Here is a 17,841-nt window from a genome sequence, read left to right on the forward strand (position 1 = left end):
AAGCAGGTCCTCTTTAGCTCGGGCCCCAGCTGTCCACTTGCGGGCATACCCCTGCATCCGGTTGACCAGTTGTAGGTAGGTGACCTCAGGCGTTTTACGCTGACTCCGGAACCTTCTCCGGTACATCTTGGGGGTCAGCCCAAACTCACGGAGCAGGGCCTGCTTGAACAGTTCATAGTCCCCTGCCTCCGGCCCTGTCATCCGGCTGTACACCTCCACGGCTTTGGGGTCCAGTAAGGGGGTGAGAAACTGGAGCCTGTCCGCAGGGTCAACCCTGTGCATCTCGCAGGCATTCTCAAAGGCCGTCAGGAAGCTATCTATGTCCTCCCCCTCCTTACGCTGGGCCAGGAAGCACTATTCAAAGCTCCTTGCAGTCTTGGGTCCCCCCGCACTCACTGCAGCCGGGACCCCACTACTCCTCAGCCTGGCCAGCTCCAGTTCATGCTGTCTTTGTTTCTCCTTCTCCTCCTGCTCATGCTGACGCTGCTTTTCATGATCCTCCAGCTCCCTCATGTTCATCTCCCTCTCCCATTCCAGCCGCCTCCGCTCCAGGGATGGGGAGCTCCGCCGGGAGGATCCCCTGCTGGGTGCCGGGGTCAGGGTGCCCTCGGCATTCGCTGGGCTTCCCCCAACCCCTCCCCCAGACATAGGTAGGAAGGGTCTCGGGATGTCCTCGGCAGCTGTCTGACCCCTCCCAGCCCGGTCAGGCCCCAGGGCCCACACTGCCTCCGCCAGGCAGCTTCCCTCAGGGACAGGGATCGGGTCATCCAAGCGATCCCTCTCCTCCAACTGGGCAATCAGCTGTTCCTTGGTGGACCTCCCGATGCGCAGCCCCCTCTGCCTGCACAGCTCCACCAGGTCGCTCTTCAGGCGTTTAGCGTACATCTCCCTGCTGGCCACTCGCAGGCCGGGCAGCTTCCCACGGTTTCCAGGAAAAACCCCTCGTGTGCCAGTCCTTCTTGAGGTCACCACCTCTTTGCCAGGGTCGAGCTGCAGACTCCTCCGCCCCGGGACCGCTCGCTACAATCCCCCGGGGGACCCTGTTACTGCAAAAGTCTTTCTCTCTGGTCACACATTCCCAGGGGTTAACCGCCCCCCGAAACCGTCTCTCTCTGAATCTTCAGCACGCCTGGTTCCCGTCAATCCCCCTTCGTTTTACTGCTCCCCAGTCACTTACTGCAGGAAGCGCCGTTCACAGGGTGCAGTACATCCCACCGCTGCCACCAGTTGTCACGGAGTGTGGGGGAGTCCAGGCCCTGCACCCCTCTTCCAGGGATTCACTGAGACTCTCAGCCAGCCAGTAAAACAGAAGGTTTATTGGACAACAGGAACACAGTCCAAAACAGAGCTTGTGGGTACACCCAGGACCCCTCAATCACGTCCTTCTGGGGGTGCAGGGAGCTTAGACCCCAGCCCTGGGGTTCCCTGCGTTCCTCCACCCAGCCCCAAACTGAAAAACTAACCCCCCCCAGCAAGCTCCTTCCTGCAGCCTCTGTTCACATTCCCAGGCAGAGGTGTTACCTCCCCCTCCCCCTCCTGGCTCAGGTGACAGGCTCCCAGGTCTCCCATCCCCAGTGAAACTCCCCTGCCCCATTCCCAGGTCAATGCTCCCCCCTCCCTGCTGCGTCACACCAGGGCAGGGCACGGGAGGGTGCTGGGGCACAGGGTGGGATGCTGGGGGTGGCACAGAGTGGGGATCTGGGGGTGGGTCAGGGTACGGTGCTCAGGGTGGGGCTGGGTGGGAGGCTGGGGCTGGCACAGGGCGCTGGGGGTGGGGCAGGGCAGGGCTCTGGGGGTGGCGGGCTGCTGGGGGCTCTGGGGGTGGCAGGCTGCTGGGGGTGGGGTGGGGCAGGGCAGGGCTCTGGGGGTGGCGGGATGCTGGGGGTGGGGCAGGGCAGGGCTCTGGGGGTGGCGGGCTGCTGGGGGCTCTGGGGGTGGCGGGCTGCTGGGGGTGGGGCAGGGCAGGGCTCTGGGGGTGGCGGGCTGCTGGGGGTGGGGTGGGGCAGGGCAGGGCTCTGGGGGTGGCGGGCTGCTGGGGGTGGGGTGGGGCAGGGCAGGGCTCTGGGGGTGGCAGGATGCTGGGGGTGGGGTGGGGCAGGGCAGGGCTCTGGGGGTGGCAGGATGCTGGGGGTGGGGTGGGCAGGGCTCTGGGGGTGGTGGGATGCTGGGGGCTCTGGGGGTGGCGGGATGCTGGGGGTGGGGCGGGGCAGGGCTCTGGGGGTGGCGGGATGCTGGGGGTGGGGCGGGGCAGGGCTCTGGGGGTGGCGGGATGCTGGGGGTGGGGCGGGCAGGGCTCTGGGGGTGGTGGGATGCTGGGGGTGGGGCAGGGCAGGGCTCTGGGGGTGGCGGGATGCTGGGGGTGGGGCAGGGCAGGGCTCTGGGGGTGGCGGGATGCTGGGGGCTCTGGGGGTGGCGGGATGCTGGGGGTGGGGTGGGCAGGGCTCTGGGGGTGGCGGGCTGCTGGGGGTGGCGGGATGCTGGGGGTGGGGCGGGCAGGGCTCTGGGGGTGGGGTGGGCAGGGCTCTGGGGGTGGCGGGATGCTGGGGGCTCTGGGGGTGGCGGGCTGCTGGGGGTGGGCGGGGCAGCAGGGGACGTGCTCACTGTGGAGGTGAGGGAGTTCCTGTCGTCCTGCAGGGGCAGGCCTGGACGGGGGGTGCGGGAGCCCAGCTGGTCCAGCTTCTGGTGCAGTACGTCCCGCTGGGCTTGCAGCTTGGCCTGGGCGCACAGGGAGACCTGGAAATGCAGCTGCGCCTCCTGCAGAGCCTGGCGCTTCCCCAGCAGGTGCACCCTGTGCCAGACAGCAACAGCCGCGGCTCAGGGCTCCCCGCCCGCCCAGAGCTCCCCGCCTGCCCAGAGCTCCCCGCCCACCCAGAGCTCCCCGCCCAGAGCTCCCGCCCAGAGCTCCCCGCCCGCCCAGAGCTCCCCGCCCGCCCAGAGCTCCCCGCCTGCCCAGAGCTCCCCGCCCACCCAGAGCTCCCCGCCCAGAGCTCCCGCCCAGAGCTCCCCGCCTGCCCAGAGCTCCCCGCCCACCCAGAGCTCCCCGCCCAGAGCTCCCCGCCCGCCCAGAGCTCCCGCCCAGAGCTCCCCGCCCGCCCAGAGCTCCCCGCCCGCCCAGAGCTCCCGCCCAGAGCTCCCCGCCCACCCAGAGCTCCCCGCCCGCCCAGAGCTCCCGGCCCAGAGCTCCCCGCCCGCCCAGAGCTCCCGGCCCAGAGCTCCCCACCCGCCCAGAGCTCCCGGCCCAGAGCTCCCCGCCCGCCCAGAGCTCCCGGCCCAGAGCTCCCCGCCCACCCAGAGCTCCCCGCCTGCCCAGAGCTCCCCGCCCACCCAGAGCTCCCGCCCAGAGCTCCCCGCCCGCCCAGAGCTCCCGCCCAGAGCTCCCCGCCCGCCCAGAGCTCCCGCCCAGAGCTCCCCGCCCACCCGGAGCTCCCCGCCCGCCCAGAGCTCCCGGCCCAGAGCTCCCCGCCCACCCAGAGCTCCCGGCCCAGAGCTCCACACCCGCCCAGAGCTCCCCGCCCGCCCAGAGCTCCCGCCCAGAGCTCCCCGCCCACCCAGAGCTCCCCGCCCGCCCAGAGCTCCCGGCCCAGAGCTCCCCGCCCGCCCAGAGCTCCCGGCCCAGAGCTCCCCACCCGCCCAGAGCTCCCGGCCCAGAGCTCCCCACCCGCCCAGAGCTCCCCGCCCGCCCAGAGCTCCCGGCCCAGAGCTCCCCGCCCGCCCAGAGCTCCCGGCCCAGAGCTCCCCGCCCGCCCAGAGCTCCTGGCCCAGAGCTCCCCGCCCGCCCAGAGCTCCCAGCCCGCCCAGAGCTCCCGGCCCAGAGCTCCCCGCCCGCCCAGAGCTCCCGGCCCAGAGCTGCCCGCCCGCCCAGAGCTCCCCGCCCGCCCAGAGTTCCCGGCCCAGAGCTCCCGGCTCAGAGCTCGCCCGCCCGCCCAGAGCTCCCGGCTCAGAGCTCCCCGCCCGCCCAGAGCTCCCAGCCCGCCCAGAGCTCCCGGCCCAGAGCTCCCCGCCCGCCCAGAGCTCCCGGCCCAGAGCTGCCCGCCTGCCCAGAGCTCCCCGCCCGCCCAGAGTTCCCGGCCCAGAGCTCCCGGCTCAGAGCTCGCCCGCCCGCCCAGAGCTCCCGGCTCAGAGCTCCCTGCCCGCCCAGAGCTCCCAGCCCGCCCAGAGCTCCCGGCCCAGAGCTCCCCGCCCGCCCAGAGCTCCCGGCCCAGAGCTGCCCGCCTGCCCAGAGCTCCCCGCCCGCCCAGAGTTCCCGGCCCAGAGCTCCCGGCTCAGAGCTCGCCCGCCCGCCCAGAGCTCCCGGCTCAGAGCTCCCCGCCCGCCCAGAGCTCCCGGCTCAGAGCTCCCCGCCCACCCAGAGCTCCCGGCTCAGAGCTCCCCGCCCGCCCAGAGCTCCCGGCCCAGAGCTCCCCGCCCGCCCAGAGCTCCCGGCCCAGAGCTCGCCCGCCCGCCCAGAGCTCCCGGCTCAGAGCTCCCCGCCCGCCCAGAGCTCCCGGCCCAGAGCTCGCCCGCCCGCCCAGTGCTCCCGGCTCAGAGCTCCCCGCCCGCCCAGAGCTCCCAGCCCAGAGCTCGCCCGCCCGCCCAGAGCTCCCGGCCTAGAGCTCCCCGCCCGACCAGAGCTCCCGGCTCAGAGCTGCCCGCCCGCCCAGAGCTCCCGGCCCAGAGCTCGCCCGCCCGCCCAGAGCTCCCGGCTCAGAGCTCCCCGCCCGCCCAGAGCTCCCAGCTCAGAGCTGCCCGCCCGCCCAGAGCTCCCGGCCCAGAGCTCCCCGCCCGCCCAGAGCTCCCGGCCCAGAGCTCCCCGCCCGCCCAGAGCTCCCGGCCCAGAGCTCGCCCGCCTGCCCAGAGCTCCCGGCTCAGAGCTCCCCGCCCGCCCAGAGCTCCTGGCCCAGAGCTCACCCGCCCGCCCAGAGCTCCCGGCCCAGAGCTCGCCCGCCTGCCCAGAGCTCCCCGACCGCCCCACCCGGCTGCCCCAGTCACGGGTATCCCTGAGCAAATGAGCATGGACTGGCATTTCCAGCCCACACCCCACTTCCATGTCATGGGGGACAGAATCCCCAGCACTGCTGCCTCTGGCCGGGGTAGGGGAATACCCTGCTGAACCCCGCTGGGCCACAGTAGGCACAGATCCGAAGTCACACTGCATCCCTCCCCCCATCACACTGCTCCCTTTTCTCCCCCGCTCACAATGCTCCCCCTCCCTCCAGATCTCTCATGGACCCACTTCTCAGGTTCTCACCAAAACCCCTCTATCCCTGGGTCCCACCACCCCTTGTCTCACTACCCCCACCCAGGTCACATCCCGCACCACCCTGCTTCCGGGGCCCCCCCACCTCACTGCTCCCTGTCCTCCCATCTCACCACTCCCGGGGCCCCCCACCTCACCACTCCCTGCCCCCTTCTCACCGGTCCCTCGGGCCCCCCATCTCACCGTTCCCTGGGACCCCCCATCTCACTGATCCCTTGTGATGTTATTGACATAAACTGGGACCATATAGATCATTGTTGCAACCAAGGTCCTGTAATGGCACCAAATCTTGTATAAAGTGTTATGGTTGGCTGGTTAGGATTATGCGATCTACGTGCATGTATCAGTTTTTTATTTAAAGTTATAAGTATTGTCTCTGTAGCTCAAACTTGTGCTGTGCTTCTGGGCGACACCCCAGACAAGCTGGTGTCAGCTCTGCCTAGCCTGCTGGGTGGCCCATCAAGGACCATCAGCTACACAACTGACCCACTGAGAGAAGGCAGACACGCCTGGGGACTCAGCCAAGCATGCAGGGACCTGCCTATGGACAGAACTCCGAGGTTTTTCCAGGCCATGGGATGGACAGCTTGTCTTTGGGACAAAGAAAGCAGAGACCACATGGCAAGAGACTACACGAAGCTGCTGCAGCTCCTCCATCTGGTCTTCAATCCTGCTTCCTACCTCTGGAGGGACTTTGCTACAATTGGAAGCTCTACACAAAGGACTGAAGGACCCACCCCAGCTGGGCATGTTCTCCAGAGACCTGATTTGAACCTGCAGCTTATTCCATCACTGCTACAAGCCTGAACCAAGAACTTTGCCATCACTGCATGTCATTGATTCCGTTTAAGCAATCCTAGCTCTCATCTCTATCTTTTTCCTTTTATGAATAAACCTTTAGATTTTAGATTCTAAAGGATTGGCAACAGTGTGATTTGTGGGTAAGATCTGATTTGTATATTGACCTGGGTCTGGGGCTTGGTCCTTTGGGATCGAGAGAACCTCTTTTCTTTTACTGGGGTGCTGGTTTTCATACCCATTCGTCCCCATAACGAGCGGCACTGGTGGGGATACTGGGAAACTGGAGTGTCTAAGGGAATTGCTTGTGTGACTTGTGGTTAGCCAGTGGGGTAAAACCAAAGTCTTCTCTGTAAGGCTGGTTTGGTTTGCCTTGGTGTGCAAAGGAACCCCAGCCTTGGGCTGTAACTGCCCTGCTTGAAGCAATTTGTCCTGAATTGGGTCCCACCAGAACCAGCATCATTACATCCCTCCCCCCATCTCACCGCTCCCGGGGCCCCACGCTCTGCTCCTCGCCCAGGAGCTCGGCCTGCAGGTCCTGGACACGCTGCCCTTTGCTGCTCATGGTCTGCGTGGCAGTGGCTAGTTCCTCCTCCATGGCCGTCAGGCTGCAAGAGATAGCACCATCTAGTCCGGGGGTCCCCTGCTGGGCCTGACACCCCCTGGGGGTTCGGGAGCCAGCCAGTGGCTGCCCAGGGCCCAGTGCTACAGCCCTCCCAGGGACCCTCACGTCCCGGTGCCCGCCCCTGCCCTGTACCCACGTGTGCTGCACGCTCTCTATTGTCAGCTCATTCAGCTGCAGCTCGTCGGCCTCCAGGTTCTCGCTCTCCTCCAGCAGGCTCTCGTCGAAGGTCACCCTGGGCGGGATCTCGCTCACACACCTAGGGGGACAGTGCTCTGAGCGTGCTTAAAACCAGCCTCCAGCCCTGGCTGCGCACACAGACCTGGGGCAGGAACGGGGAATCCCTGCTGCCTTTCGGTGCCCTGCCCTGCCAGCATCCACCCCCAGGAGGGCAGGACTCTGACAAAGTGGGAATTGTCCGGCATGTCTATGAATCCTGTGTGTGCCTCAGTTTCCCCCACACTTTGCATTGCTGCCCAGTGGGGAAATGTGTTACATTTGCTCTTGCGGGCAGCGCAGGCCGTGAGGGGAGGGTGTGGCCAGCTGTTTGGGCCAGGGGCTGGAATCTGCTGAAAGTGACTCCACGGCAGTGCAGAATCCCAGAGAGACCAGGATCTAGCAAACCACCCCAGCGGGAGGAGGTGCCCCCGCAGCAGGGAGACCCCAGCTTGAGAACAGGGGCCTGAGCTGGGACAGGCAGGGCACAGTGTGGGCTCTGGGGAAGTGGCTGCTCTCCCCCGGGCACTAAGGAGCCCAGGAGCACCAGAGCCCGATGGGGGGGTTACTGCAGCCTGGCTGGGGCATTGCGCTAATGGTGGCCAGAACGGACGGTGATTTAACCTTGGCTTCCCTGTGCTGTCCTCAGGCCTTCCAGCGTACCAGGAGCCCTGCAACTCCTGGCTGGATGCCTCGATCCCTGCAGAGCACAAGGCTCCCCAGACTCTGCTCCATGGGGCTCGCAGGGGGAAGCAGGCGGCTGGAGCCCAGGAGGCGGGGAGGCTGCGGGCCCCACTGGAAAGCAAAGCGGGCCCTTGGGAGCGGTTCCTCCAGGCGGCTGTTCAGAAGCGGGGTGTAGCTCCGAGCGTGGGGGGGCGGGAGGAGCCGTACCTGTGCTGCTGGAGGAAGCTGTCGTATTCTGTCGCGGGATCGATCGCCTGGATGGCGCGGGTGATCTCCTGGTGCACGGAGCCCACCTCCTCCTGAACCAGGCTGCTGACCTCGGCGTACTCCTGCAGGATCTCCTTCCTGTGGGGCACAGGTACCATAGCCCGGACCATCCCCCCAGCCACAGCCCCCAGCCAGGCCTGCCACCGACACTGCCGTGAGCCCTCTCCCCTGGTGGCCTGGGCCTATTGGGAGGGCGAGCCCCATGGGGCAGCTGCACACGGGGCCCTGAGCCCGACTCCCCAGGCCAGATCTCACCCCGTTGGCCCCAGAAACACGCCTGCAACTGTGAAGTGGGAGCTCGCGGACTGAGCGTGCTCATGTGCGCTTGGCAGCGGCTGTGCTCTCTGTGCCCTCCACGCTGCCTGCATCCCCCGGCACTGTGGCGGTAGCACTGGGCAGCATCCCTGCCGCACACATGGGTACGGCAGGGGCTGGGTACGGCAGGGGCTGGGTATGCCGGCGGCAGGGGCTGGGTACGGCAGGGGCTGGGTATGGCAGGGGCTGGGTATGGCAGGGGAGGGGTATGGCAGGGGCTGGGTATGGCAGGGGCTGGGTATGCCGGCGGCAGGGGCTGGGTATGGCAGGGGCTGGGTATGCCGGTGGCAGGGGCTGGGTATGGCAGGGGCTGGGTATGCTGGCGGCAGGGGCTGGGTATGCTGGCGGCAGGGGCTGGGTATGCCGGCAGCAGGGGGTGGGAATGCCAGCGGTGGGGGTGGGTATGCCGGCAGCAGGGGGTGGGAATGCCAGTGGCAGGGAGCTGGGTATGCTGGCGGTGGGGGTGGGAATGCCAGCGGTGGGGGTGGGAATGCCGGTGGCAGCAGCAGGGGGTGGGAATGCCAGCGGTGGGGGTGGGAATGCCGGCAGCAGGGGGTGGGAATGCCAGCGGTGGGGGTGGGTATGCCGGTGGCAGCAGCAGGGGGTGGGAATGCCAGCGGTGGGGGTGGGAATGCCGGCAGCAGGGGGTGGGAATGCCAGCGGTGGGGGTGGGTATGCCGGTGGCAGCAGCAGGGGGTGGGAATGCCAGCGGTGGGGGTGGGAATGCCGGCAGCAGGGGGTGGGAATGCCAGCGGTGGGGGTGGGTATGCTAGTGGCAGCAGCAGGGGCTGGGTATGCCAGCAGTGGGGGTGGGAATGCCGGCAGCAGGGGGTGGGAATGCCAGTGGCAGGGAGCTGGGTATGCTGGCGGTGGGGGTGGGTATGCCAGCGGTGGGGCTGGGTATGGCAGGGGCTGGGTATGGCAGGGGAGGGGTATGGCAGGGGCTGGGTATGCCGGTGGCAGCAGCAGGGGGTGGGAATGCCGGGGCGGGGCTCTTACAGGACAAGCGCCATCTCCTGGTGCAGGCCATGCAGGGAGCGGTGCAGGGCGGGCAGCGCCTGCTGGAAGTGCAGCGTATGGTGCAGCTCGGCAGCCTTGAGGGCCAGCACGTACTGGTTGTGCAGGGCGTAGAGCTTCCACAGGCTCCGCACGTACTTGTCCTTGGCCTTGTCCCGGTCCTTGTCTGGGGGGAGAGCGGCAGCTGGGGAAGTCCTGGGAGAGGCACCCCAGCCCAATTCCCCGCGGCCCCTGCTGGGCCTAGCGTTGCCAACTAGCGTTGCCAGGTGTCCGGTTTTTGACTGGAACGCCCAGTGGAAAAGGGACCCTGGCGGTTCTGGCCAGCACCAACGACCGGGCCGTTAAAAGTCCAGTCAGCAGCCCAGCGGGGGCCTGGGGCAATCAGGGACTGGGAGGCTCCACGCGCTGCCTCTGCCCCGAGTACCGGCTCCGCAGCTCCCACTGGCCGGGAACTGTGACCAATGGGCGCTGCAGGGGGAGGTGCCTGCGGTGCAAAGGCAGTGCACACCCTGCAGAACTGCCTGGCCGCCCATGCACCTAGAGGGCACAGGGGCCTGGCGGCCACTTCCTCGGAGCTGTGGTAAGTGCTGCCAGGAACTTGCATCCCAACCCCCTGCACCCCAACCCCCCCGGTCCAGCCTGGAATCCCCTCCCGCACCCCAAACCGCTCATCCTCGGCCCCAGCCAGAGCTCTCCCCCCACCACACCCCAACCCCCTGCCCCAGCCCAGTGAAAGCAAGTGACGGTGGGGGAGAGCGAGCGACGGGGGGGTGGGGGGGTGGGGGTGTGGAGCAAGCATGGGCGGGGCCTCGGAGAAGGGGTGGGGCAGAGGTGTTCAGTTCTGTGTGAATAGAAAGTTGGCAACTCTAGGGAGCGCAGCCCGGGGGACTGGCCAGCGGGGTCACGGACCAGCAGAGCAGGCTGAGTTTGCAAGGTATGAGGAAGTGGGGATTTCCTCTTGCTATGCTGTATGTGAGTCTTACTGTTTTGCATGAATGCCGTGTATGCCTGTTTCCCTGTGTATTACACCGATGCCTAGGTGGTGGGAATAAGCATGTGTGACCTTTGTGGGGGTTGCTCCAGCTGCCTGCATGGATGCTGTGGCCGCCCCTTCATCACCTGAGACCCAGGAGGGGGATGCAACCAGGTGACTCTGGCTGGGAAGCAAAACAAAGGCCAGAGGAGGAGCAACTGACAGGGCAGGGGCCAGGCAGCTGGAAGCGAGTCAGTCGGCTGGCTTGGGGCTCAGGGGGCTCCCCTCCCCCCAAGATGGACTTGGCTGAAAGTCACAGATTTCTGTGCTAACGAGCTCTGCCCTACGCTGTGTCCCTGTCGTCTAATAAACCTTCTGTGTTACTGGCTGGCTGAGAGTCCCGTCTGACTGCGGAGTTGGGGGGCAGGACCCTCTGGCTTCCCCAAGACCCCACCTGAGCGGACTCGCTGTGGGAAGTGCACGGAGGGGCAGAGGAGGCTGAATGCTCCAAGGTTAGACCCAGGAAGGGGGAAGCCGTGTGAGCTGTGGGTCCTGCAGACAGGCTGCTCCCAGAGAGGAGACTCCCCCAGAGTCCTGACTGGCTTCGCAGGGAGCAGTTCCAGAGCATCGCCCGGTGACGCCGGGACAGAAGAGCCTTGCTAGCAGCCAGAGCCAGGGAGTGGCAGAGCCGCAGGGAGCTTGGGGGTCAGGCCTGGCCTCAGCCAGAGCAGCCCCATTGCTGGCATCCCGGGCAAGCTTGGTGCTCCCCTCAGTGCCACTCACCCCAGCTCAGGCTGGGAGCAGCGTGGGGCAGGGGTGGGGCAGGGCACCCACCTTTGCTGGCCTCCTGGAACTTGCGCTTGGCCTGGGCACTGTCCCGGGCCAGGCTCCGGTACTGCGACTTCAGCTTCTCCAGCTCCTGCTGGTTTGTCTGTGAATGACACAGAAACGCTTGGTGTGAGGAGCGTAACCCCCTGTGCCCCACAGCAGGGGCTGGGCAGAGCCCCAAGGGAGGTGACTGGGGGACAGGACAGAGACCGGAGGGGTGATTGGGGAGTTGGGCAGAGGCCAGGGCAATGAGGGGGATGGGCAGAGCCGGGGGAGGATGTGAGGGGTGGGCAGAGCCCGATGAAGATCATGGGGGGCGGGCAGAGCCAGGGAAGGCTGCGGGGGCAGAACCGGGGGAGATTGTGGGGGGGTCCGGCAGAGCCTGTGGGAGATAATGGGGGGTGAGCAGAGCCATGGGGGGCAGGCAGAGCCAGGCGGATGCCAGGGGGGCGGGCAGAGCCAGGGGGAGGCCGGGGGGGCGGGCAGAGTCGGGGGCAGGCCGGGGGGGTGGGCAGAGCCAGGCGGAGGCTGGGGGGGCGGGCAGAGTCGGGGGAAGGCCGGGGGGGTGGGCAGAGTCGGGGGGGGCGGGGGGGGCAGAACCGGGGGAGATTGTGGGGGGGTCCGGCAGAGCCTGTGGGAGATAATGGGGGGTGAGCAGAGCCATGGGGGGTGGGCAGAGCCAGGCGGACGCCGGGGTGGGCGGGCAGAGTCGGGGGGAGGCCGGGGTGGGCGGGCAAACCCGGCAGAGTGGTGGCCGGAGCCAGAGGCAGCGCTTGGCCCCGGCAGAGTATCCCAGGCCTGGTTCAGCAGGCAGCCCGGGAATGAGGGCGCCAGGCCGCAGTTGCCCCAGGGAAGAAGGGCCTCTCCCGGGCGAGGAAACACCCGGCCCCATGGCAGAGAGGGCCTCACGCCTGCCGCTCCACGCTGCCCACAGCTCCCATGAGGCTGGCCGGGCAGGGGCCCCGCTGGGTACGGCGCCCTGGAGCAGCCCCAGGGGTTGGGGGTCGCTGGGGGCCCTGCTGGTGGGGGCACGGGGCCCTTCCTACCCTGACATAGTCCTGGCTCAGCTGCTGCCACTGCTCGCTGTAGGCCTTGCGGAGCCGCTGCTTGTCGCGGATCAGCAGGCTCAGCTTGCTCAGGGGCCCGGCGGCCAGGTCCTCCGCATGGCGCTGCAGGATCTGGCTCAGCACCTCCGTCTGGTTCGCCAGCACCCACCAGGACTGCCAGGAGAGGGGAGAGCTCAGCGGGGCCGGGAGCACGGCGGGAGCTTGCAGGGGCTGAGAGTGTGTGGGGGAGGCAGTAGCATGGGGGCAGAGGAGCTCGTGTGGCTGAGTGTGGGGGAGCCTAGGGGAGGGCAATGGGGAAGCCGAGGGGTATTTTCTGGGGGGCCTGAGCAGACTCCAGGGGCCCAGCTGGGCTCTGGGGGTGACTGAGATCTCTGACCCAGGCCCTCTTGGTGCCAGCTGGCAGAGGGCCCAGAGGTGCCATGGGTTTACAGTGAGCCCCTGGGGCAGAGGTACATACAGGGCACCCCAGAGTGTCCCATGAGGTCTCTACTGAACACCTGGCTCATGCTGGCCGCCCTCCGTGCAAAATTGCAGTGCATCCACCACACAGGAGCTCCCGAGCTCCCCAGATAGCGATGTGCTCTGGGCCTGGGGCCGAGCTGTCGGTCCATCTGTGTCTGTCTGTCGGTCTGTGTACATGTGTCCTGAGCCCTTCAGGGGCCCCGGGGATGCTCACTGAGTCTGAGCACAGGGCTAATCCAGTGAGGGTAAAGTCTCCGGGGGAGACCTAAGGTCCATCCAGCCCAGTGTCCTGTCTGCCGACGGTGGCCAAGGCCAGGTGCCCCAGAGGGAGTGAACCAAACAGGTAATGATCAAGTGATCTCTCTCCTGCCATCCATCTCCACCCTCTGACAAACAGAGGCTAGGGACACCATTCCTCACCCATCCTGGCTAATAGCCATTAGTGGACTTAACCTCCATGAATTTATCCAGTTCTCTTTTAAACCCTGTTATAGTCAATGGCTGGAGTGTGGGCTTTGAAACGGCGGGGCTCCAACCCTGCTCTCCGACCCAAGCCCAAACCCGACACTGCCAGTCGTAGCCCACAGCCCAAGCCCCACGAGCCTGTCAGCTGGCCTGGCTCTGAGACTTGTCCCCCGGGGCTGGGCCCTGCAGGGAGATGCTTGTAGGGCTGGGGGCTGGTGCTAGCCTGGAAAGCGAGAATGGGGCCCACGGCAACTTGTGTTGTTGGGCTGGAGCTAGAGCAGGGGGTCGGGAGCTGAAGGCAGGTGGGAATGAGGTGCCCACAGCCCTGGGTACCGGCGGGAAGAGTCCCAGCCATGCTACAGGTACCCGCTGTGCTGCCCTCCCTCGCTGCACCCAAGGGCACTTTGAGGGATGGCTCCGGGGCTCCTCGCACTCAGCAGCACCTCTGCGGGGCCCAGCCTGGTCCGGCCCAGAGAAGTAAAGCCCGGGGGGCTTTCACCTGCCTTTGCACCTCCTGCGTCTGCCCCACAGCATCAGCTAGAGCAGCCTCAGAGCTGCAGCCAGCACCTTCCCCACCCGAACTGAGCACGGGGTGGGGCCCAGGGTCCTGCGATGGCCCCACAGTGCTCAGGGCCCTGGGTGTGCTGTCTGATGGGAATGGGCTGCCTTCCGGCCCCTTACGCAGCAGGGGCCCCTCTCTGCTGACACCCGTCCCAGGAACAGGGAACGCAAAGGGGTTTGGACTTTGTCCTCACCCATAACTATGTCACATCTGGGGACAATGTATACCTTCAAGTCAGCAGCACTGCTATGGGTACCCGCATGGCCCCACAGTATGCCAACATATTTATGGCTGATTTAGAACAACGCTTCCTCAGCTCTCGTCCCCTAATGCCCCTACTCTACTTGCGCTACATTGATGACATCTTCATCATCTGGACCCATGGAAAAGAAGCCCTTGAGGATTTCCACCATGATTTCAACAATTTCCATCCCACCACCAACCTCAGCCTGGACCAGTCCACACAAGAGATCCACTTCCTGGACACTACGGTGCTAATAAGCGATGGTCACATAAACACCACTGAATACCGGAAACCTACTGACCGCTATTCCTACCTGCATGCCTCCAGCTTTCACCCTGACCACACCACACGATCTATCATCTACAGCCAAGCTCTACAATACAAACGCATTTGCTCCACCCCTCAGACAGAGACAAACAGCTACAAGATCTCTATCAAGCGTTCTTACAACTACAATACCCACCTGCTGAAGTGAAGAAACAGATTGACAGAGCCAGAAGAGTTCCCAGAAGTCACCTACTACAGGACAGGCCCAACAAAGAAAGTAACAGAAAGCCACTAGTCGTCACCTTCAGCCTCCAACTAAAACCTCTCCAGTGCATCATCAAGGATCTACAACCTATCCTGAAGGACGACCCATCACTTTCACAGATCATGGGAGACAGGCCAGTCCTTGCCTACAGACAGCCCCCCAGCCTGAAGCAAATACTAACCAGCAACCACACAACAGAACCACTAACCCAGGAACTTATCCTTGCAACAAAGCCCGTTGCCAATTGTGCCCACATATCTATTCAGGGGACACCATCACAGGGCCTAATAACATCAGCCACACTATCAGAGGCTCGTTCACCTGCACATCCACCAATGTGATATATGCCATCGTGTGCCAGCAATGCCCCTCTGCCATGTACATTGGCCAAACTGGACAGTCTCTACGTAAAAGACTAAATGGACACAAATCAGTCGTCAAGAATTATAACATTCATAAACCAGTCGGAGAACACTTCCATCTCTCTGGTCACTCGATTACAGACCTAAAACTCACAAAATTACAACAAAAAACTACAAAAACAGACTCCAAGGAGAAACTGATTAATTGGAATTAATTTGCAAACTGGACACCATTAACTTAGGCTTGAATAGAGACTGGGAGTGGATGGGTCATTACACAAAGTAAAACTATTTCCCCATGTTTATTTCCCCCTCCCCCCACTGTTCCTCACACAGTCTTGTCAACTGCTGGAAATGGCCCACCTTGATTAGCACTACAAAAGGGTTTTTTTCTCTCCTGCTGGTAATAGCTCACCTCACCTGATCACTCTCCTTACAGTCTGTCTGGTAACACCCATTGTTTTATGTTCTCTGTGTATATAAATCTCCCCACTGTATTTTCCACTGAATGCATCCAATGAAATGAGCTGTAGCCCATGAAAACTTATGCTCAAATAAATTGGTTAGTCTCTAAGGTGCCAGAAGTCCTCCTTTTCTTTTTGCGGATACAGGCTAACACGGCTGCTCCTCTGAAAGGGGTTTCTGTTGCATCCCCACATGCCCTCTTCTCGGAGTCTTTGGAGCCAGCATGAGCCACAGCCTGCAGTGTGCCCGCTCCGCCAGCCCCTCCTTTGCCTCCCCCAGCTTGGCTCTCCGTGCCCAGGGGTCGGGGCCGGATGGCTGCAGGGTCTCTGCCTACAGAGCTGACCCAGCCTGGGGCAATCCTACCTCACTGATCTGGCTTCTGTAGTCTCCTGGCAGGGGCTGCCCGAAGCCCTCCTGCTTCTCCAGCTGGCAGAATGTGTTGTGCAGCAGGGCCGCGTACTCCCTGTCGCTCTTGGCTCGCTGCACCATCCACTTCTTCATCAGCTCCAGGAGGCGCAGCTCAGAGTCCTGCAGCCGCAGCAGGGCGCTGTGTGCCTGGGGGCTGCACAGCTCCATCCCCAAGCCCATGGCACGAGCTGCAGAGAGCCGGCTCCTCTCCCCCCCACAGCAGGCAGGGGCGATGCTGTTGGAGGCCATGAGTAGAACAGTCACCCGAGAATGCCCCTTCCCCTGGCGCCGGGTGTGAACCGTATACCAGCCCCCAAGCCACCACCCTGTGCCCCATCCCCAAGCCTGCTGCAGCTTCCCCAGCTCATTTGCCTGTGGTCAGGTCCCCTTTGCATTTTCCAGGCTCGCCTCTCCCGCATTGTTTTTTGGGAGGGTCTGAATAGTTCCACAAATTCCCCAGTGGACTGTTGCCCCGACACCTAGCCGTGCAGCCCTGGGGGCAGGGGTTTTGGGGCACTGCCCCCATCGGGAGGATCTGGCCATGGGGTTTGTGGCTCAGTGACCACCCTGGGCCATGGGTTCTGGGGGGACTTGACTGGCTGGACAATAGTGACACTTTGACACAGCCCCACAAAACCTGATTTCCAAAATGGATTCAAATCATGGGGGAAGGTGTTAGTCTCATGCGTGAGCGGCCTGGGCTGGGAGCCGCTCTCAGGCAGAGCTGCTCCGAGGTCACAGAGGGAGGAAGTGGTGGGTCAGAAATAGACTCTGGTTTTGCTGCTACTTGCTGAGCCCCAGAGTGAGCGAGCAAGGGAGCCCCACGCAGTGCGTGGGGGGATGCTCCCTTCCCCCAAGCCACTAGAGTCTGGGGCGAGGGGGCTCCAGCCCGGGCGTATGGACTCACTGGAGTGGGAGGCACCCAGCCTGGCCTCAGAGGGGGGCAAACGGCAGCAGTCCTTGGCTCTCCAGGGAATACTGCAGGGCCGGGCTGAGCCCCACAGCCCCGGGGCAGGATGAGCGGGGCAAAGCAGAGGGGCAGGGTGTGCTGTGCCCCAGCAAGTTTGCAGATGACACTAAGCTTGGGGGAGAGGTGGAGGGTAGGGATAGGGTCCAGAGTGACCTAGACAAATTGGAGGATTGGGCCAAAAGAAATCTGATGGGGTTCAACAAGGACAAGTGCAGAGTCCTGCACTTAGGAAGGAAGAATCCCATGCACCACTACAGACTAGGGACCGAATGGCTCAGCAGCACTTCTGCAGAAAAGGACCTGGGGGTTACAGTAAATGAGAAGCTGGATATGAGTCAGCAGCTTGCCCTTGTTGCCAAGAAGGCCAACGGCATACTGGGCTGTATTAGTAGGAGCATAGCCCGCAGATCGAGGGAAGTGATTATTCCCCTCTATTCGACACTGGTGAGGCCACACCTGGAGTATTGCATCCAGTTTTGGGCCCCCACTACAGAAAGGATGTGGACAAATTGGAGAGAGTCCAGCGGAGGGCAACGGAAATGATCAGGGGGCTGGGGCACATGACTTATGAGGGGAGGCTGAGGGAACTGGGCTTGTTTAGTCTGCAGAAGAGAAGAGTGCGGGGGGGATTTGATAACAGCCTTCAGCTACCTGAAGGGGGGTTCCAGAGAGGATGGAGCTTGGCTGTTCTCAGTGGTGGCAGATGACAGAACAAGGAGCAATGGTCTCAAGTTGCAGTGGGGGAGGTCTAGGTTGGATATTAGGAAACACTATTTCAGGAGGAGGGTGGTGAAACACTGGAATGGGTTCCCTAGCGAGGTGGTGGAATCTCCATCCTTTGACATTTTTAAGGTCAGGCTTGACAAAGCCCTGGCTGGGATGATTTAGTTGGGATTGGTCCTGCTCTGGGCAGGGGGTTGGACTAGATGGCCTCCAGAGGGCCCTTCCAACCCTGATCTTCTATGATTCTTGACGGCTGTAGTAAGGGCTGGGAGCCCAGGGGGCCCAAGCTGGCCGAAGTTCCGGGGGGCAAGATCTGGCCCCAGGGGGCTGAGAGGGGAGAGCAGCTCACCAGCAAGTAACAGGCGAGCAGAGACGCAGCCTAAGGGATGAGGATGTGGGCGGGCAGCACCTGCCAGGGGAGTACCACTGGTATCCCAGCCCCCCGGGGACAGCCTGATGCCCAGCGCAGCCCAGTCAGATGGTGCTGCATGGACATGCGCCATTGGGTCAGGGGACAGCCCCTCTGAATGGCTCTGAGGGGCCCTGTCTATAGGGCACTGGGGGTGGTGGGAAGTCGCTCTGAATGGCTCTGAGGGGCCCTGTCTACAAGGCACCGTGGGGCAGT

At 64.1% G+C, this 17,841-nt stretch overlaps 1 protein-coding gene across 1 annotated transcript in view; it reads right to left on the bottom strand.

Moving 5' to 3' along the window:
• The window catches only part of FES (FES proto-oncogene, tyrosine kinase), a 20,769-nt gene extending 5,005 nt beyond the window's left edge, over positions 1–15,764 (bottom strand). The window contains exons 1-8 of the mRNA XM_078854708.1: positions 15,479–15,764; positions 12,003–12,176; positions 10,963–11,059; positions 9,138–9,321; positions 7,764–7,901; positions 6,796–6,915; positions 6,520–6,642; positions 2,602–2,788 (exon numbers count right to left, since the gene is read on the bottom strand). Coding sequence (XP_078710834.1) covers positions 2,602–2,788; positions 6,520–6,642; positions 6,796–6,915; positions 7,764–7,901; positions 9,138–9,321; positions 10,963–11,059; positions 12,003–12,176; positions 15,479–15,703 — 1,248 coding nt within the window. The 5' untranslated portion in view covers positions 15,704–15,764. The remainder of the gene's footprint in view (positions 1–2,601; positions 2,789–6,519; positions 6,643–6,795; positions 6,916–7,763; positions 7,902–9,137; positions 9,322–10,962; positions 11,060–12,002; positions 12,177–15,478) is intronic.
• Positions 15,765–17,841: the final 2,077 nt, after the last annotated feature.

The sequence above is a fragment of the Lepidochelys kempii genome, chromosome 10, assembly GCF_965140285.1.
Source record: "Lepidochelys kempii isolate rLepKem1 chromosome 10, rLepKem1.hap1, whole genome shotgun sequence".
NCBI lineage: Eukaryota > Metazoa > Chordata > Testudines > Cheloniidae > Lepidochelys > Lepidochelys kempii.